Source organism: Globicephala melas, chromosome 20 (assembly GCF_963455315.2).
Source record: "Globicephala melas chromosome 20, mGloMel1.2, whole genome shotgun sequence".
Classification (NCBI taxonomy): Eukaryota; Metazoa; Chordata; class Mammalia; order Artiodactyla; family Delphinidae; genus Globicephala; species Globicephala melas.
Genome location: NC_083333.1, coordinates 54,032,648 through 54,054,496, shown reverse-complemented (window position 1 = coordinate 54,054,496; position 21,849 = coordinate 54,032,648). Strand labels below are relative to the sequence as shown.

The following is a 21,849-nucleotide window of genomic DNA, read 5'->3' as shown; positions in this document are numbered from 1 at the left end:
TATTCAAATTCCTGAAATAAGACAGGTAGAAAACATTGGCTGGGCAGAAGGCTGATTTCCAGAGCTTCGGGGCAGAGTAGGGCTGTGCTGCATCTTTTAAGAAGTGGATTCTGAGAAACCTTTCTTCTATGGTCATTTCTATTTTTAGGACAGTTCCATACCCCGGAAGCCTCTGTTATCCTTCCTCGCTTGAAGAGGCAACTGAAGAGTTTTCCACTGACTTGTCAAATGTTCTCCTTATAGTATTTATTTGTTTGGATTTCTGCAACAGAGGTTTAGTTTTGATTTTTTCCCCCCCAAGCACATGCAGGTTAGGACAGGAGTGCTAAAAATGCTCATAGTTGTAACCAAAAACATTCAATAGACTTGATTATTTGCACATATACATAAAAAGCAAATTGGCCATTGCCTCTGCCTCTAGGCTCTTATTTACCTTAATGTAGACAACTTTGTAGAAGGTCTTGTAACAAACCAAAGGAGCCATCGAAAGTGAGCCATTCATTTTAGCTATGAACTTGGATGAACTTTGTTCTGTTGCTTGATATGAATCAGAGCCCGGGAAACTTAGAAATAGCATTATTCTGTCCTTGGAAATAAAGCACCCACTTTCCCTTGGGGTCAAAGGTTTTGGTCACCCACAAATATACAGTCAAATAATTTTCAATAAATGCACCAAAGCCATTCAAGGGGGAAATAAAAGTCTTTCCAACAGTTGCTGCTAGAACAATCAGAAATTCCCATGAGAAAAAAATAGAACCTCAACCCCTACCTCAGTGCTATCCACAAAAATTAATTTGAGGTGGGTCATTGACCTAAAAGGAAAAGCTTAAACTATAAAAGCTTTAGAGGAAAATATCTCCAAAACTCAGGATTCTTAGTTCACAGAAAGTAATAACCATGAAAAAATTTTTAATAAATTTCATCAAATTAAATTTCCATGAGTCCATGAGTTTTTGCTCATGGAAAGGCAATGTTAAGAAAATTAATAGGCAAGCAACAGATTGGAAGGAAACACAACACATATATTTGTCAAAGGACCGAAGTATATAAAGAACTCCTAAAATTCAATAATAAAAAAAAACGATTTTAAAATGGACAAGGCACTTGAACAGACACTTTGCACGGAAAGATGTACAAATGACTAATAAGCACATGAAAAAGTGCTTAACATCACTTGTTATCATGAAAATTCAAATTAAAAGCGCAATGAGACATCCACCCACGTCAATGGCTAAAATACTTTAAAATTGACACCACCAAATATTGGTGAGAATCCAGAGCAACCAGAATCCTCAACTGCTGCTGGAAACGTAGAATAAGTCACCTACTTCAGGAAGGTGTTTGGCGGTTTCTCGGAAAGTAAAACATGTATCTACCCAATGAAGCCATCTCCACTCCTATTTGTTTATCCAAGAGAAATGAAAACACATTCACAAATTGTCAGTTTCCTTTCTCCATATCTTTACCCATGTCATTCCCTTCTGGAATTCCCTTTTTCCTATCCCATCCCTGATTTCTGCATGTACAAATACTATGCAGTCTTAATGTCCTGTTTTGAGGAAGCTTGCTGGTTCCCTTCCCTTCTCTTTATCCTCCAGACCTCTTCTGTACTCTTCCTGTGTTTCTCATAGAACATCACTTTTCACATTGGTTACATATGGCATATCGCCAGCCAGTCTCTAAGCTCCCATCCGACCTGATCCCTCTGGTCTGATTTATCTTTGCACAGCACTCAGAGCTTTACAGTACCGAATGAATGACTGAGTGGACACATACTCATCCAATGACACGCTGGACTTACGGTCAGAAGATCTTGGTCCAAATACTAGCTCTGTCCAATGATGTTGGATAAATTCTCTGATCTTATTTGCCTTTATTTAAGATAAAATAACTTAATGACTGTGGTAGACTTTTACTTTGGGGGCCTCCCAATGAAGTATGCCACCCAACTTCCATACCCTTGTATGGTACCTTCACACACCAACTCAAGGCTTGGCCACATGTCTTGCTTTGACCAGTGGAACATTAGCAAGAAAAGTCCTGATGAGCACTGCACACTGGGGCTTATCTTGGATGGATGGCTCTTGGCAGCCCTGAGCTGCCACGTCAGAAGTCAGACTACACTGCTGGAGAGACCACACAAAGAGACCATGTAAGGAAGCCACATGAAAGTAGAGAAACCTTGACCCTCCATGGAGAGGAAGAGAAGGCTGGCCATGTCAGAGTCCCAGCTGAGCCTAGGCCAGATTGCAGGATGATGAGAGAAAATAAAATGGTTGTTCTTTTAAGCCAGTAGGTTTTTGAGTGATTTGTTTGGAGATGTCACTTCCATCTATCCATTTTTGCTCATTTAAGACAATCTTATAATGCACATATATGCCAGGCCTGAAACTAAACTTCCTTGAGGGTTAGATATGTCTTATTCATCTTTTTCTCCCCAGTTCCAGCATAGTCCCTGGCATACAGCTGGTGCTCAATAAATGGATGTGGCATTAGCTAAGTCTGCTGTTTTGGGAATTTGGTTGAAATCTGAAACATTACAGCACCGTCTCACTTAGAATCTTTCATCATAATTTTCTAGTGAGGAGAAATGTAGAGGTCACTTGATCACATGCCTTTTATGAGGAAACTGCAACTCAAAGAGGGAAGGGCACTTGCCAGTAGTCACCCTGCCAGGGGCACCCTGCACTTGGTCTCCTGGCTTCCAGATGCCATCGGGGGCTCCAGGGAAGAGCCGCTGAGACTCCAGCATATCCCACCTCAGAGGCAGTCTTTACAGAGGCCTTTCTGCCTCATTGAAAGAATGTTTTCTTTAATTTGTGCCCGTTCCTTCTTTCAGTTCCTTCCCCAGATGACGGTACCCTAATCTTAGCGAGGAGACGAAGGCGGGGTGGAAGACCCCGATGCCTGCTGCGAGCTCTCCAAGCCTGGATGCCAGCGCTCCCACCCAACCCACACCCAGTTGCTGGCAGTGCTCAGCGACCACCAGAGCCCTGAGACCAAACTGCGGCCGCTGCGATCGCCCTGAACGCCTATACCACTTTAAGGGAAACTTTACAAAATTATTTTAATTACCGTGCAGATCTCGTAACCCAGGCACAGTCATATGTTCTCTCCTAGAGCAAATATTTCTGAAATACCATTCCCTGTGTGTCTCTCTCCTGTCCTCACTCAACTTCAGGCCAAAGTTTATCCCTATGAATACCCCCCTTCAAAGCGTGGGAAACAGTTCACAACGAGTCTCTGTCGTCCCCCTCTCTGCTTTTTGTAACTCATTAGAACTTCTAGCAAGTACGGGGCAAGAGAGAGGGTGCTAAGCTTGGCTGGCACCAGGAGAAATATTTAGAAGGGTATTTTCAATTCGATCTAAACCAATCATTGTCGAACTTGGCAGCTCCTTAAAACCACTCCGGGAGCTTTAAAAACTAATGTTGCCTGGATGTCAGGCCAGAAGTCCGATTTAACTGATCTAGGATGCGGCCTGGGCATCTGGATTTTTTTTTTTTTTTAACTCCCTAGATTATTCCCAGGTTAAAAACTACTGAGATAAATTTCTCATTCCTCTTCTTACTCTGAAAAAGTTAGATTCTCAGCCCAGGTCTGTGGCCCAGGGGACCTGACGCCCCGACGCCGGTCTCTTTGCAGCCCGCTAGAGCCGCACGGTCCCAGAAAATTGGAGCGCGCGACGACGCTAAACACGCGGCGGCGGACGGGCGGGCCCGCGTGGGGCCCCGCCCCCGCACGCCTATCGGCGCGCGGTGCGGGCCCTGACGTCACTCTTGTCAGGCCGCGGCACATGGGCGGCTGGATGCGCTGAGCCCGGCGCTGCGGGGCAGCGGAGCGCGGGGGAGCAGCGGCCGCCGGCTCGGGGAGGGGGGTGGGGTGGGACGGCCCGCGGCCTCTGAGCTAGTGCGACGCGGCCGGGCGGTGCGGTGCCTTCCGCCCTCTGCAGCTGTCTGCATATTTTTTCTTTCTTTTTCGCAATTTTGAACATTTAACAAGACGAGGGGTTCGAAGCAAGTGAGAGCATCCTGCACGTCGTGGAGGAGCCCGCGGGCACTTGGCGCGCTCTCTGGGGACTGCATTGGGAACCCGAAAGTTTTTTGTTTTTATATTTTTACGCAGATGTATTTATAAAGACATAAGTAATTTTTTTTTCTTCCCTGTCTGCACCGCCTTGAAAGCGAGAACTTTTGGCAAAGGACGGAGGAAAAAGCTCAGCAACATTTTTGGGGGAGGTTGGGGTTGTTTTTTTTTTTTTTTTTTTAAGAAAAAAAAAAATTGAGTGCATCGCGATGGAGAAAATGTCCCGACAGCTCCCACTGAATCCCACCTTTATCCCGCCTCCCTACGGCGTGCTCAGGTCCTTGCTGGAGAACCCGCTGAAGCTCCCCCTTCATCACGAAGACGGTGAGCGCTGCCCTCCTGGCTGCCCCGCTCTGGGAAGGAACAACGCTTCCGGGGCCCCCTCCTGGGCCGGGCACCCCCGCTGGAGCATCCATACCCCTCCGTCCCTGCCCCCGGCACCCCGGCCTTGCTTTGATGAAATCGAGGAGCTCACCTATCGCCCCATCCCTCCTCCTCAAAAAGGGGAGGGGACCCCCTCGCTGAGCAACGTTTAAAATAGCGTTGGGGACCCGGCCGGGCCTTCCCGGGTCCCGCTCGGGCGGCGCAGGTGGGAGATAGAACTTGACAGGTCAGTGTTCCCTAGATTGAGGTTCACCCGCACGCAGAGTGAAACCGCCTGCACGCAGGCAGAGTAGCGCGGGCTGGGAGGAGAAACCACAGGGCCGGCTTCCACGCGGGTGGGGGCTCGAGTCGGGGGTCTCACTGCGGAGCCTGGGTATTGGGATCGTGCTTATCGTTGCTGTTAGTTGTTAGTGTTTGGAACACCCGAGGTGAGAGCGGAGACGCCTGTTCTCCCTGGCTGGGTGCTTCAGAAAGGGGGGTGTTGGTTGGGGTTGGCTGGGGGAGTGGTCTCTGGGCGGGATGCCGCGCACGCCCCCAGCGCTGCCACCTTCCCAGCGCACTTTTCCTGGTGGGAGGGGAGAGCGGAGCAGGCTCACGTGTAACCGCGCAGGAGCCTCCTCTGGCTTGAGCCTTTTCTTGGTAAGTCCCAAACCTTCCCCAGGCAACCTTGGTTGGAGCGGGCCAGGAGGGGTCGTGCGAGGCGGCGCCGAACCCAGCTGGTGCCGCCAGGGATTTGTCGTTTGGGTTTCATGCCTTCGATATCATGGTAGCAGATATGAACCGTGCGGCGAACCGTGCGGCTCAGAGTGTAAAGTCTTGAAAGATCATTTGGCTACAAGTAGCCCGGGATTACTCGCATCTTCTTTCCTAGGGCAACCTGTTGCATTACAAGAGTTGAGGGGTTTGGTTCGCCGTCTGCAGAACATAGCTTCCCTCTTAACTCCCCTTTAAGGAGGAGCACTTGGGAGGAAGGTGTTGCCTGCAGTCTTTTGCATCTGTGGGTGTTTTAAAGTCAGATTCTTGAGAGATGAGACCGTAGAGGATTAGAATGAATGGCGATGGAGACTGTGTTTCTGTGAGGAAGAAGCTCAGAAGCCAAATTGCTTAATCCCAGATGCCACCCGCACCTGAGTACTAGACTTGTTCAAATCCAGAGCGCTGGTTAAAGACCTAATGGGGTGAGTGATACTTCCAGGTAGAAAGCAGCTGCACACCTCCATCACAGGTATCCAGAGGAACCACCTTTTCTGATACTTGTGTTTTTGACAGGTTGCATACATGTATAATTTTTGAGTTGGATCATACTTCAGTGTTTGGGGAAGAGGAGGAAGAAAACACTTTGTATTTAAAACCAAACCAAAACAAAAAACTCCTTTTGTAAAATACGACGTACCTCAGTGGCTTTAGAAGCAAAGCACATTGTGGGCTAGGCAGTTCTCAGCTTTCCTCTCTGCAATGTGAGGCATTGGTCAAGCTCCTATCAAGTCTCAGAGCCTCCATTGCTTCATTGTGAATGGGGATCGTCGCTATTTGCAAGTTTATTATGAGATTTTTTTGAGGGAAAAATATATGGAAAGAACCAGGTATGTTAGTAGGTGCTCAGTACATGGTATCAAAGAAGGGTGGAGAGTCCCTGCTTTACCAAAATTAGAATTATGAATGCACTGGCTTTCTAAATATGAATGACCTCATATTGTTACTGTAATCAGTTTCCTGGAGGATAAATCATGCCTGGTTATTGGCTGTGTTCTTAAAAATCACAGCACTTGTATGTAATTGCAGGTGTTATTTTACCACTGTAGATTTAAATTATCGTCTCCTCAATAATGCACTGAATCCTGTGCTGTCTTGTTTATATCCCAGATCAGTCTCTAGCCCTGTCCCGAGGACTAGTGCTTTCTTTCCAAAGTAAATAGGAAGATGTTGAAAAACAGGCAGAGATCCATGTCCTGCCTGAACTTTTAACTCTAGGTCCACAAGAACCAGCAGCTAGAGAAGAACCCCGGCATTTGTGGGAAGTAGTCTTGTAGCAGAAGCCAGGAGGAGTGATTAAAAAAGCAAGACTTTTTCATTTTCTTTTTTAAACTCCAATTCCCCCCCCCCTTTTTGCAGCATTTAGTAAAGATAAAGACAAGGAAAAGAAGCTGGATGATGAGAGTAATAGCCCGACGGTCCCCCAGTCAGCATTCTTGGGACCCACCTTATGGGACAAAACTCTTCCCTATGATGGAGATACTTTCCAGTTGGAATACATGGACCTGGAGGAGTTTTTGTCGGAAAATGGCATTCCCCCCAGCCCGTCTCAGCATGACCACAGCCCTCACCCTCCCGGGCTACAGCCGGCTTCCTCAGCTGCCCCCTCCGTCATGGACCTCAGCAGTCGGACCTCTGCACCCATTCACCCTGGCATCCCATCCCCCAACTGTATGCAGAGCCCCATCAGACCAGGTAAACTCTCAGAAGGTTCTCCCTTCAGGTGGGGAGGAGGGAGAAGGAGGGAGAGGGTGCGGGTGATATAAACGTCTTAACGATCAGGGGTGCTTTAGCACACTTGAAAAGTGGAGTCTTGTATTTCATTGTAGTGGTTGTCCCACTTCAATGAGCATATCAGCTGGAGAGTCAGCTAAAGGCAGATTCTATGGAACCTACCCCCAGAAAGTCTGATTTTTCAGGTCTGGATGAGGCCCAGGGATATGCATTTTTAACCGGCTCCCTGGGGGATTCTATGCAGCTGATCCAAGGACTGCAGTTTAAGAAATACCAACCTACAGTTAATGATTTGGGTAATTTAGGCATCCATCTCATCTTCTGTCTCTTTTCCTCATTCCCCAAATACACAGATAATAGGACCTTGCTGAATGGTTTGGGTAGACAGACTGTCTATAAGGCTGTGGTTTACCTATATGCATTGTTCTCTGGCCCAAAGGAAAAAAATGTGAGTCAGGGGTGTGGGGCAGATAGCTTTTCCATCCATTTCATCTTGTGTTGTCGTCGATTGAGAAACTAAATCTAAAAGCAGCTCTCACATTAAGCGTGGCTTAGCCTTCTTCAGCATCAGATCCCGTCTCTCTCTTTTCCCCATTCCTATAAACCAAATTGTTCTTATATATTTTTTTTCATTTTCATCTGTTCACCACACGTAATCCACTTTTATCAAAACCCACAAGGCCCCAAGGCTGGCTTTAAATGGTGTTGAAATATTACACAAAAACGTTACCTGAAATGACCAGTACTTCAAAACCCACCGCCAAATGCTCAGATATAAACACAAGTTGAGGGAGCTCTGTCTTCGTGCCTTTAGTACCCTGTCGTACAAAATGAACAGGAAGAAAGGCCACTTCACGAGCGAGCGCAGGTAACCAGGAACAAAGATGCAGCCAGATAAATTGTCAGGAAGGTCGCTGAGCCAAGGGCCTTAGCTGCGGGGAGGACAGAAAGCAGGACAATGGGAGACTTGTGCTAGAGATCATTCCTGAAGTCTGTGTCCTCAACTCGTGTAGAATTTCTGTGACACACAGAGCGAGATTAAAATGAAACGAAACGGTGCAGAGGAGGAAGAGAACGCCCCTGCCTTGAAATGTTAGTGTTGAAGCTTTCCCATCAAATCTCTCTGTGCTGCCCCTTCTCCAAAACCCACTTTGAATTATAACTTCAAGGCTACTGGCTGGCCTGGCTTTAAGTCTTAGCCTCTGACCACCTCAGAAGGCCACGGAAGCTTAGGGAAACACTCCTTTATGTGACCCTGAGCCCCTGTTACTTAGGACACACAGGCCGTTTTCCCAGGAACAGACAACAAAATAAATAACCATTCAGAGTGAGAAAACAACCAGGAGGAAGGGGACAGAGCCTCAGGGAGAAGGTGCAGTTATGCCTCAGTCATCTTCCCTGCAGAATGAGACTGACCACTTCGTAGCCGTGTGACCTTACAAAGTGATACAGTCTTTCCGGGCCTCAGTTTCCCTTTGTGTAGGAGGGTATAATTTCTATTTGATTGGACTATTGTGAAAATTAGAGACAGTATGTATAAAGGGTCAAATGACAAGCACTAGTTATTTTTTAATGAGAGCAGTTACGATCATTATTCTGTGTCAACTTTCATCATTTATTCCAATTTCTGCCTTCTGAAATACCTTCATAAAGTAATTAGGTACAGTATATAACCCTTTTTTCTGGAGAGAAATGTCAGGAGATTTTGACCAATAGTTTTTGGCTTGGGGTATTCTAAGCCTAACACATACACTCAGTTGACACGTGTTTCTCAGTTTTCTCTCACGTACAGGATATGTGCCATGTTAGAAATGCTGTATTTTTTCCCAAGAGGCATGCAGATATTGGGACCCCACCCTTAGGTTTCTACTGAAAAATCAAGAATTGGGGTTTTGGAGTTTGAAGCTTCCTTAAAAGTCACTTGTCAGGGCTCACAGAATCAGTATTAATGACTTTCAGAAACTTCTGATGCCCGAATCAGGTTTGCAATCCATAACAAAGGACTGCTGAGTTTCAGTGGCTATCATTTTGTTAGGTTATGGAGTTAAAGGCACTAGGATCAGACGGGGCACTGGCATCTAGAAATAAGCTCTTCATTTAAGCGTCCTTTTTCATAATGGAAACACACTTCAAAATAATACTCTTCAATTCATTTAAACTCAGTGATAGTCCTGACAAAAAAGGAAAAGAAGTTAGAGCTCTTCTTAAAATACCAAATGCAGGTAAAATAACACTGCTTTTTCGTACAGTGCTGATCATTATAAAGGTGATAATGCAAAGTAAAATTCTAGGGAGTGTTGGATGGTATATCACAAGCAAACCTGAAAAAGGAGGAAGTTCTTGATTATTCTCTGTAATCACAGTGGTGACCAGAATAGAAATACCAAGTTAATCTTGAGGAAAATAAGTCCTCAGAAGGGAAGAGCACAGATGTAGCTGTGAACATTCTGGGAATTGTAGAATTTCAGTCTAGAGCAAGATTTCTCAGCTTTGGCACTGTTTGACGTTTCAGGTAAGTCTTTGTTGTGAGGACTGTCCTGTGCATTGTAGGATGTTTAAGGGCATCCCTGGCCTCTGTCCTCCAGAAGGCAGTAAAACTACCCCCTCCCACAACCTGTGACAAGTAAAAATGTCTCCAGTTACTACCAAATGTCCCCTGAGGGCAAAATCACCCCCGTTGAGAACTACTGATCTTGACTTTCGATTTGAATGACAAAATCTGGGCTTAATTCAGGGTCCTGTCACACACGTGGGTGCTTTTTACCTCCTGTAATGCTTTATGGCAAAACTTTTGAGAAGGTCAGGAGACCTTAAGTTGCCAAGAAGAAATATAATGTTAATAAGAGTATACTTATACACTTTTAGTTGATAAAACTGAGACATCAGACTAATCAGGAGATAATTGCAAAACAATTTTATTAAACATTTGTTTTCTGCTCTCTGCTCGGCATGCATCTTTTGAGTTACACTCAGTAACATTGTGCCATTAGTGCTGCCTGTGTGGTTGAAAGGAAATGAAGCTGTGAGGTGACAAATTATGCATTTCTAGGTTTACCCCAAGTGTGTCTTGGAATGACAAGGTGAGCGTTCTTGTGAATTCTCTTATTATTTACCCTGACTACCCTCCAACCCCTTTCCTGTTTTATATACTCATCCTTATTCCTCTGTCTAGCTATCTGATCAAAGAATGAATTAAATATCTGAATACAATTTTCCTTGAAGAAATAACCCAGGGATCCATTGAAACCTCCTGTGGCTATGGGGTTATTGCTAAGCTTTCTGGGGTGACATCTTAATGAAGGAAGAGTGGTGGTTCCTGGGTGCTATAGCCACCTGCACGGGCTTCTCAGTCACCCGAGATGCAGCTTCCTGGACTTTCCCGGGCCAGCCTGGACTTTCCCAGGCAGGAAATCATCCTGACCACTTCGATGTTTGCATGTCAGATGCTATCAGAGGTGGTACCTGGGAGTGCTTTCCTGGAGGTATGTGCTGCGTACTGGAAAAATAAGAATCAGTTTGCCCTGAGAATTGAGCAATTGCTTTAAGGACAGCAGTCCCTTTAGGGAAGTCATCTGTAGCAGACAAAGGCAGAGTTATTTTTAAATCACATGCTTGTAAAGCCAGATTTGAAATTGTTTCCTCTGGTGGTTTTTCTTTGAATAGCTTGAGGGTGTCCTACCACTTTAGACCCGTATTCAGCTGAGAATTCCGAAGCCTCTCTTTCCAGTTCTGAGCACAGAGCCTAGGTTGTGATGAAGGCTGGTTACGGAGTGAAGTGAAAACCCTTACATGTGGTGGTGAGTGGGAAGAGGAGGGCATGAATGGGTGGCCCAAGGAGAGTGAGGAGGTAGGGGAGACCCCATGGTACCCTCGCAGGATGGAATCCGTGTCCTGGAATTGCTGACCTTGCCTTGTAATGAGCTTTTCACATGGAAGGAAGATGCTGGCTCTGGGTTCTGAACCATGGTGGAGGGGAGTTCTGTGCTGGTGGTTCTGGGATTATGAGAGTCCTGCTTAGGCAACAGGCTTCTTTTGGTTTTTCCAGCATCATGAGATGAAGCTTCAGTTTCTCCCTTCCCTTCAGGGCATGCAGTTCGTATATTTTCCCTTCCAGCATGTTGATAAATCTGCAGATTGGCAGCGCCCTGATTGAGTTGAGGTGCACCGCGCCCCAGGTATATCTTGAAAGTGCTTTTCATTCATCAGGTTCAAGGAGATCACGAGGGGAGAGAGACGGCTTTGTTCTGGAAGCAGGCAGACTTTTTTGTTTCTTGTAAGGGTTTGTCTTCTCCACCACACCTTGTAGAGGACAGGCCTGCCCTGTTCCCTTGGCTTTGTCATGTGAAACATTCCCAGGACAGTGGATCCTAGCCTTCTGGCAAGAGGTATTCCCAGACAGGTATGGACAGCAAGGGTGACTGGGTGCTTAAGAGTATCAGCTCTGGACCCAGGGACTTGGGTTCACATCCTGGATTTGTAACCAGAGGTCGATTCCTTGACCTCTTTAAGCCTTGGTTTTCTCATCAGTAGAATGGAGACTGTAAATAATCCCCCTTTTGTGGGGTTTTAACAGGGTGTGTGGCACATGCATACTCAGAGCCTGGAGCTAGAATGATGTCGTGGCTTGCAAGTAGGGAAAGGAATGGCTTATTCCCAAACCCGTTCTCCATTTAGGGATTTGTTTCATCCAGTGCCCTTCCCTCTGCAAAAATAGGACGTGCGTTTTTTTGTTGTTGTTGTTGTTTTTTCCCCAGCATGCCCAGGCCCTATTCCTTAGAGCCTGCCTGACTTTTCTCCTCTGCTCTGGGTTGAGACGAGCCACTTCCCTGACGTTACCCCAGCAGCTGCGCTTCTGGGTTAGCAACTCCTGTTCCTCCAGTGTGGAAACAGCCGCTCACTGGCTACCCAGCCCCCAGGTCTCGTGCGAGCCCCGGGCACCCTGGCTGCCTGCCTGCATGACCGTGTGCTCCAGGCACGTGGCTGTGCCCTGTGGAGCTCGCCCAGCTCTGGGTGGCGTGCTGGCTGCCTGCCACCCTCCTGCCCCCACTCTCGCTTCCCTTCCCAGGCGAACTACAGCGAGTGCCAGTGAGGAACTGTAATCCTGACCCTGGCATGAGAAAGCTGAGCTCTGGAGGGCCGTTCCCATGCCAGGGAAACCTGCTCTGCCCCACATTCTAGCCAGACCCCAAATGCAGCCCTCTCTCCTGCCCGTCTGCCCGGAGGCGCTGTGTTCTCTGCGCTGCTACAGGAGGCGGGATTCCTGTAGGCCAGCGCCTGCCAGGGGGCTTGTCAGAGTCTTTGCAGTTCAGCGCTGTGTCTACCAGACTAGAAAAATAGCAACATCAAGACAGAACTCGGTAGAGGAGAAGGAAGGGGGTGAGGGTGTGGGTGCGAAGAAAGGCGCTGTGATAACGTCCTGGTGTAGAGAGCCAGAGGGTGAGAGACAGCGGTGACTTATTAGGTTTCTCATAAACCTCCCCTCCAACCGGCACTAATCACTTTCACCCAGGAATCATTTTTTATGTCTCAGCAGTGGAAATGGAGGAGAGAGGGAAGGTAGTAGGGGAAGTAATGAGATTGAGAAAAACATTGGAAAATAATACATGAGAGAGGGACAGGCAGGTACAGGCCCTGTATCTGATTCTGTAAGGGAATGATTGAGAGTATTGGTCCCATCTGATGTCTTCCTTTATTATAATATTTGGTGTCCCCGCAGCAAATGTCTTAATCTGAAACCACTAAACCATTGTTTGGAATAAACTGAAATGTGCTGCAGACCTAGATGCCTGCTGGCTCACCATTCAAATGTCCATCAGAATGACCTGTGTTTGGAAAGACACAGATCCCTCCCGGCAAAATCCCGCCCCTGCCATGCCTGCTCACGATCTCAGGCAGGTCCTTCAAATGGTCTGAGCTTCGGATTTCCCACCTGGAAGTTCGGAGTAATCCCTGGACCTGCCTCCTAGCATTGCTGAAGTTTATATGGGGATTACTAGGCACAGGGACGGGCACACAGCAACGCCCAATAACAGCTGCTCCGAGTGGCTTTCTCATTACCATCTGATCTCATTTCTCATAGGAGGACCTCCCACTGGACTCCTAGGCAGTCTCCATACTTTTCCCTTCCTAGCCAGTTAAGGCCTCTGGAGTTGGAATTCCTCCTCTGCTTCTCTGCCGAGCCTTTCTCGCCCCTCTCTTCGCCTCTGAGTTTTAAGTAGCCTTGGGTAGCTAACTTTATTCAGTCCTCCTTGTTCATGAGATTAAAAAAATCAAGCAAGCAAAATGCAGTTCAAAGAAGTTCTTGAGTAGAGGATTTCTCCAGGACATATATGGCTAGTAAATCAGTCAATCAATTGTTGTTACTATTGTGAATTTTTACTAGTAGGCAGTAATTATACTTGAAGGAAATACAGTGACCTCAGGGGTAAAGGAACCATAAAGGCGTGTTAGGGTGCTGGGAGAGGAGGGGAGTCTAGTTCATCTTCCTACTTACAAGTAAGACTTTACATAAGCATTCCAGAATAATAATTCCTCCTTCCCCCCAGTGGTCCTTTAATGGATAAATCTTTCTCTTTCCACACATTTATTTTCTCATCTGCAAAGTAGCATTTTGGTTGGGTTGATGTGAGCTCTCTAATGTGCATGAAGGGCCAGCATGGTACCTACCCTAGTTGGCCAACCCTTACCCGAGATCCATACCGTTACTTTCCTGCAGTCAATGGTATGAAGATGAGAAAGCCGCAGAGGAAGCTGGCGGGGTGGGGAGCCGTGTGGACGGTCCCCAGCAATAGCATCAGCTTTGGCTTTGTGCTGCCCCCTGGGGAAGACAGACAAGGGTGTGATTTGGCTGCTGGTCTCCAGGAGATGGCAGCTTAGTAGGGAAGATAGAACTTGTAGGTAAAAAGATGAGTGACAGGACAAGCTCGCATGTCCTCAGTGCCAAGTGATGTGTACATAGAAGCCTCCAATGTCTACTGAAAAGAGGAGGGTGAAAGAGTAAGCAATAAAGTGAGCAAAACATTTGAAAATTAATAAGGGAGCAGTGCAGACGGTGAGGGCTGCCAGGCCTCACAGGAAGCAGTCAGTGCCTGGGGCAAGAGGGCCTGGGGCGAAGCTTCTTGCAGGAGTTGGACCTTCCGTTGGGCCTCCAAGTGAGTGGTGGAGGAGCCAGGATGGTGAACGGCAGAACGTGGAGGCAGGGATGCCCACGGGTGTTTAGGGAACAAGGTGTGGATCCAGTTTGGCTGGTGCAGAAAATTCATATGAAGGAGGCAGGAGTGTGAGTCTGGAGAGGCAGGTGCCAGCCAGGCTGGCAGCTTCATGCATGCCAGGCTACCGAGCTTGAACTTGATCCAGGAGGCAGTGGGGAGCCATTGAAGGTTTTTGAGCAGGGAAGTGGCATGTGGACGTTTCCTCTTGGGTTCAAGGTTGGATTTGAAACATTTTTAGATACTTCACAATAGTTTCCTCTGGCGAACCGGGACTTCCTTATTTTTGTTATTTTGAAAATAAATACTCTCCCTTGAACATAAAACAGTTTTTCAAAACACAATGTTCTAATGATCTAGAGAAAGTAATTCAAAAACACAGGGTTTAAGTTTCACTTATGAAGCCCATAATTTTGGCAATTAGGGGAAACACTCTTTGGCAAGAAAATAGTTTGAGGGATTTGAATGATTCAGAATTTAAAAGTCCAAAAGCAGGCCTGATCTCATAGGAGTAGAAAAATAGATTTTAATAAGCCCAAGCCATTAATATTCATGACTTTACAATGCCTCTGTTATAAAGCTTACTGGGTTTGCAAACAAGTATGTTACACCTATTTCTATGAGTGTAGGTTTTTGTTTTTCTTTGAGTGTGTGTATATGTGTATGTGAGAGAGAGAAAGAAGGAAGGTTTCAGTGATACAAATAGTACTTGATTATAAGGATTACCTGCAGCAGTAATATCAGCCTGAAAACACTTAGGCAAGTGTTTGGCCAGCTTAGTAATTTTACTCCTGAGAGACAAAGGAGTCCTTATTACAGTTTTGTATTCTTTTTTTTTTTTTTTCTGGTACGCAGGCCTCTCACTGCTGTGGCCTCTCCCGTTGTGGAGCACAGGCTCCAGACGTGCAGGCTCAGCGGCCATGGCTCACGGGCCCAGCCGCTCCGTGGCATGCGGGATCTTCCTGGACCAGGGCACGAACCCGTGTCCCCTGCATCGTCAGGTGGACTCTCAACCACTGCGCCACCTGGGAAGCCCCAGTTTTGTATTCTTGAGTCCTGACCTTGTATTTGTGGCTCCCTTCTTCCCTGAAGCCGGAATTAGCTGCACAACATGCAGAGATCTGGTGGCTGGGGTTGGGGGGTGCTGCTGGAGGAAAGGGACTTTGTGGGAGCAGACAGGCTCTGGGAGAGCAATGGGAGCTGCTGAATGGCACCTGCACGAAGTAACTCACTCAGGTACCCCCGAAGTGTTCTCTGAGATCAAGCCAAGATGACAGAAATAAGGAGGAGTTGCCCTAACCCAAACCAGTTCCCTTAAGTAAAAGAAAAAACCAAAACAGTCAATGTGTGCAATTTCACCCCCAGCTATGCACAGTAGCCAATTACAGGAGTGTTGGCAGAATCAGGCATCTGTTGGGGAAAACTATTCAGTACTCTTTTCTGTCAAATTGGCTTCTGGTGGATATACACTCCATGACTTAACGTGAAAATTCCTGAAATGTTTGTTTTCCTTCTTTTCTGACTTTAGCAAGTATTGTTACTGTCTCAAGTCCCTAACCATCCAGCTCATAATGGGAATCCAGTCTCATTTTCTGTCCTGAAAAATTATACAGTTCTACTGTCACACAGATCTCCTAAAAGTTTTGTTTTTAGAAGTTTAATCCAGGATTTTTTATTTTTTTCATTAATGATTTTTGGAAGAATGCTTTGGAATTTAGGGTCTTGTAATGAGAGATGGCTTGTGGCTAATTAAACCCCTTTCCCTCTCACATCTTGCCTGGGAGACCCTAGATTCCTAAAAACAATGAGTGCATGCTGCAGAAGGGTGCTCCAGGGAGCTACAACATTAAATCATCTGTGACAAAGTGTTCTCTTAGAAAGTGAGATTGCATAAATGGTTCAGCAGAAATAAGTGCTTTGGCAGAAACTCCTTGAGTGGGAAAGAGCAGTGCTTTCTTTTGTAATTAACTCTGGGTAACAGTCTGCTTTGATGTCCTTGCAGTAGAACCCAAGCATGGATAGTGGAGCAGAGAAGGAAAGCCTCACTGCTGCTCTGTAAGTGTTTTTGCACTTAATGGAAAGAGTTAAGTGAGGCTGTCCATTCATGCACAATAAATGCCTCTTGAATTGAATTGAATGGGTAAAATGAAGGTTTGTTTGGGGAAGGATGCCACCAGGCCCTGACCAATGGGAATCAGCGCTGTAAACCAGATGAACAAGATCATCTAGATAGGCAGTAATCAGATTGCTCAGAACAGAGATCTCAGTACCCCAAGGTAGGAAGAGTTCTTCTAAGGAGAGTGACAAAGAGTCAAACTCCATCTGCCCAAAGGATTGATCAGAAGACTTAGTTCACCTTAGAATGGATTCATTGTGCTGTGGGCTTAGTATCACTGAAGGAGATTATGGAGGCTTTTACTAGAGAAAACTTTAAAAATAGGATGGGGATCTCATATCCAGTTGGAATAATACTGCTTTTAGAGACCAAATGCCACTGAAAGATTTATAGAGGAAAGAGTAAATAATATAAAATGTAAAGATAGAAATAAAGCCTTGATGGAGTTTCTGAGGCTAGAAAAGGAAAATTTGTAGAACTGACTTCATAGGAATTTCACAGAATTCATTTCATTACAGTTGATTTCTTTTTATTAATACACTTTACCAGGGGAGTTGGATGCCTTTTTTTTCCTCATAGAATCTAAAGTATGTTTATTTCAAATGGCCAGTAACACATGAATGATTTTTAAAATAATATTTATATTCATGTCAAAAATATTTTTTAGCATTGTAAATGAAATTGGCCCAAATATAACAGGGCATTTAGTGATATTTAGTTATTGGATTCCTTAGATGTTTAAAGGTAAAAGACAGGAAGTTTCAGTATTGCAAAAATTAGGTATAAAGAAGCAATTTGAGTTTACTTATAGTCTACTTATTTCTCTTTACCCTCAAGCTTACCTGACAGTAACATTGCATTGATTCAGATTTTGTGATCATTTGATTTTACACTGATGATTAAATTGAAATTGGTATCTTTGTCTTCTTTATAAAGATATTGCCAAACACATTAATTATGCAAATATAATTTTAGGAGGCACTTGAGTACAAAATAGGCTTTAAAGACATTAGCTGCGTGTATATACATTGATGTTCTTAATCACAGCGTATATTAGCAAGGAGCAAAAGAATTTATGTCATTTAGATGTTTCAGTAATTCGGATTAGTGTTCCCACCAAATTGTTGCAGTTTATCTCTCTCTGCCCTTCCCTCCCACTTGTCTCCACCCACTAAATTTTCATATTTTTAAACTTAGATTTTCATATAAGGAAATATATGGAAACGAAAGAATGTTTTTGTTCAATTATGTACCGCCAGAGAAGATGTCATAGACCAATCTGCAAAGATGGTGGTTTTCTCTCGAATTTTACTAATGAAATAATCATCTCCTAGAGCAGCCTGCTCTCATTCTTCGCTTCCTCTCACCGACGGGCAGCATAATGTGGTTAAAATTCCAGACTTGGCTTAGATCTTGGCTCTCAGAGCCAGATTGACCCGCTCTCTAACTCTTCTGCCTGTGTTTTCTCCTCTGTAAGTGGGGGTGGCAGTACCTGCTCCAGCCGATTCCTGGACCAGTAAACGAGATGCTCTAGGGGAAGCACTTAGAACAGCGGCCGATCTGAATGAAAGCTTTCACCACTTTCATTTGTATTCGTTTTTTTTTAATTTGAGAGATTCTATTTCTTTTTTAAAAAATATTTTTCTATTTATTTATTTATTTTTGGCTGCGTTGGGTCTTCGTTGCTGTGTGCAGGCTTTCTCTAGTTGCGGTGAGCAGGGGCTACTCTCCCTTGCAGTGCGCGGGCTTCTCATTGCGGTGGCTTCTCTTGTTGTGGAGCATGGGCTCTAGGTGCACAGGCCTCAGCAGTTGTGGCGCGTGGGCTCAGTAGTTGTGGCTTGCGGGCTCTAGAGCGTGGGCTCAGTAGTTGTGGCGCATGGGCTTAGTTGCTCCGCGGCATGTGGCATCTTCCTGGACCCAGGCTCGAACCCATGTCCCCTGCATGGGCAGGCGGATTCTTAACCACTGCGCACCAGGGAAGCCCCATGTTTATTCTACGATTACTATTTTTCTCTTTTCCTACTTAAGTGGGAAGGAATCTTGTGCTGTAGTAGTGGTGGCCAGCGATGATTGCTGTAGCAATGCTCTCCGCCCCTTGAGTCATTGTAGGGAAGAAAGGGTGATGGAGAGGCAGAGCTGGAGCATTCTAGGTACTGACATCTGTGAGAAGATATACCCCACTCCCCAAAAAACCCGTTTGTGATCCCGTAACAGTGTAAGTGCCTGTTTCCTTGAATAGCTCCGTGGGCAAGGGCTGTGTCTTTCATCTTCACACCCCTTACCGTCCTCTGACTCTGTTCCTGGAAGACCTTGAGGGGGTGAAGGGGGAAATGTGACTTAATTCGTTTCTGTTAGTGCTCTCAAGCTTTTCCAGAGTGCTATAGGATTTGTGACTGGGGTTTCTTCTTTTTCCTTTTTTGGTGACACCTTTGGGTTGTGGAGTGGAGGACTGGCAGTGCCCCTAGCTGTGAGTGATGGGCTGCTGAGTGGGGGAGGCAGGACAGAGGGTTTCCATGGTAACGAACCCCCTAGGCTTCTGCTCCCCCTGGTGTAAATCTCTCAAACATTTTCTTAGCCCTCCCTACAAGATGAAAACCTGGCAGAGGGTGTCTCCAGAGAGGAAAAATAGACGCTTCTGTCAAGGTACAATGGAAACATGAGGAAACTGAGAAAACAGAGGTAAATTATTCGGAAGAAAAGTGTGAAAATAGTTTTTTACACAAAAGGGAAAGCTGTAAGTCAGTTAATTTAAGAATTGGGATTAACCTGATATAACTTTGCTTTGCAGCCAGATCAGAGATGTGGAGTTCTTGGCATGGGTCTTAATATAGTACAGTGTGTACATATGGGTGTGGCAGGATAAACCTTTTAAAGGTACAACAGTCCTGCAACTAGTCAAGACCGTTCCCTCTTGTGAGGGGCGTTTGAATTCCCTCACAAGAGGGAACTAAAGCTCCCTCAGCATATTTTTACATCCAATCAGATATCTGAGCTTTTATAAAAGAGTAGGCACGATGCTCCTAAGTTTAAATGAGCTAATTGCATATGAAATCATAGCCATACCCATTATGTGTTAAAGCTGGGATGCTGCTCAGCACTCAGTGTAAGAGGTTGTAGGAAATCAAGTCAGTCATATTAGAAATGAAACTGGGGGACTTCCCTGGTGGCACAGTGGTTAAGAACCCGCCTGCCACTGCAGGGGACACGGGTTCGAGCCCTGGTCTGGGGAGATCCCACATGCCGTGGAGCAACTAGGTGCATGCACCACAAATGCTGAGCCTGCGATCTAGAGCCTGCGAGCCACAACTACTGAGCCCTCACGTTGCAACTACTGAAGCCCACGCACCTAGAGCCCGTGCTCTGCAACTAGAGAAGCCACCGCAGTGAGAAGCCCACGCACAGCAACGAAGAGTAGCCCCTGCTCGCTGCAACAAGAGAAAGCCCACATGCAGCAACAAAGACCCAACACAACCAAAATTAATTAATTAATTAATTATTTAAAAAAAAGAAAAGAAATGAAATTGGTTCCTGGAATTTAGTCTGCTCGCAAGAGGATTGGCTGTTGAGGATCCACTGCCAAAGCATGTCTTCTCTTTTCTTCGTCAGCCCTTCCATCCTGATTACAAGCTGCTTAAAAATAAATGTGGGCCCATCTCAGGGGCCAAAAACCATGGTGATCAGGATGAAATCATTGTAAGGCAGAAATAACAAGCTTTGATAAAGACATTCAGAGAAGCACAGTCTTAATAGCATCAGCACACTCTTGTTGGAGCCTTTAGGCACTAAACTATTCTAAATCAGATTTGGAGTCAGAGGTCGCCTGAGAAGCCACGATACCCAGGGCAAGTCACTTAAATTCTGAGCCCTGTTTCCTCGTCTGGATCATAGCGACCTATTTTGTAGGAATGCTGTGAGGGTTAAATGCCATTAAATGGGCTAATCAGTGAGCAGACCTGGGAGAGTTGTCACTCAGTAAGTTTCAACTCAGAGTGATAATCTGGTATTTAAACATCACTTTCTACAAGAATGTACTTGTAGTTCATATCTTTGGAGTCTCACTTTTAGATTTCCGACTTGCTGGGCTGAGTCTTTTCAAGCCCCATGATGCTCCTTTAGGTACACTAACAGATCCAATTTATTGTTTCAGCTATGCTGTTAAATACCTTAAGCAAGTTGTCAACCTCTCTGGGCTTCACTTCTTCATTTGTAAGATGGGAATAATCTATGTTTTTCTAACTTACAAATAAATATAAAATAAGATAGTCAATTAGAAAATTGACCAATCTAAATTCAAATCAAAGTATAAATCGTGTTAGCATTTTTATTTACATTGGGTTTTAAGTGGTAAGAGGGGAAAACACATAGCAATAATTTCAAGGTAGACCATTTACAAAGAACACAGAATTTGGAATCAGCCAATCTAGGTGCCGGACCTGGTTTGCAAGGATTGGTGGTGTGTCTCTGGACAGGTCATTGAATCTCTCAAGGCCTCAGTTTTCTTATCTATCAAACACGGGTGTTATTTTTAGTTCTGTGACCCTGTATTCTAAGACTACTATGAATCGAAAGACAAATATTCAAATTTTGGTGCAAAACATGTAAAGCTTCTTGGGGTGATGGTGCTGCTTCCAAGCTGGTCAGTGGGTTAAGAGTCTGACGTTCTGCCACTCATAAAGGATGACAGAGTTCAAAAGCTAAAACTGTAAAGCAAAAGACATTTGACACCTTTGGGGAAAAAAGGCAACAGCATTAAAGCTCGTTACTTCCTAAAGAATGGTCTTCATTCTGAATGGGAACCGCTGGCTTCTCTCTGGTGTTCAGCATTCCAGAGGAAGCCTGAAAGCAAGTTATCTGGCTAGAGTCATTGCTCCAAGGGTTAGATTTTTTTAAGCAGGGTTTTTTATTAGCCAGAGAAAATAATTTTTAAAAAAGGAAAACCCCAAGACCCACAGCTAGCTTTGATGGCAACTTTTCTAGAAGGGCAGTTGCCAGCTGCACTTTGGCTTGCTCCTCTGGGTGGCCAGATCCTGGTTTGAAGGAGCTTCCCATGCAGCAGGTTTCACCTCGGCCGGTTTGGATGGATTAGTAGGTACCTGGAATGTCATCTCGAAAGACTGAAACTTGGTCTGGGCTCAATGGAAAGAGTTCTGTGATTGATTAGGGATGTCTGCCCTGGGCTTAGGTAGGACCATATTTGTGCCAGCTATTTGCTCTCCTGACAGAGCAGGTTATGAAGGATCCTTTAGTACTTGTCCCTCCAGTGGGCAGAAGATCAAGGACTCGGGCCAGTGCTGTTTCCGGTGTCCTGGAAAAGTGTTTATCCAAGACCCTGGCAAGTATTGTTTTTTGTCAGCGGAAGTGTTAACTCTGGTTAGCTTCACAGAATGGAAGAAGGGAAGTCTGTTGATTCTGTACCATGGTCACAGGACAGGAGTGGCCAGGTGGAAGGAAGCTATAACTCCAACAGTCCCCGTCAGATTCCCGTGGATATTCCAGTGGAGCACAGACTGGGGTGCTTACTGCTCAGCAGAGGCAGTGGCAAGCCATAGAGCCTGGCAGGCTGTGGCC

General features: G+C 45.6%; 1 protein-coding gene across 1 annotated transcript in view; it reads left to right on the top strand.

Moving 5' to 3' along the window:
- The first annotated feature begins 3,872 nt into the window (after window positions 1-3,872).
- HLF (HLF transcription factor, PAR bZIP family member) overlaps window positions 3,873-21,849 on the top strand; it is a 54,429-nt gene continuing 36,452 nt past the window's right edge. Inside the window, exons 1-2 of the mRNA XM_030881623.2 lie at window positions 3,873-4,410; window positions 6,583-6,918. Of these exons, the coding sequence (XP_030737483.1) occupies window positions 4,296-4,410; window positions 6,583-6,918 (451 nt within the window). The 5' untranslated portion in view covers window positions 3,873-4,295. The remainder of the gene's footprint in view (window positions 4,411-6,582; window positions 6,919-21,849) is intronic.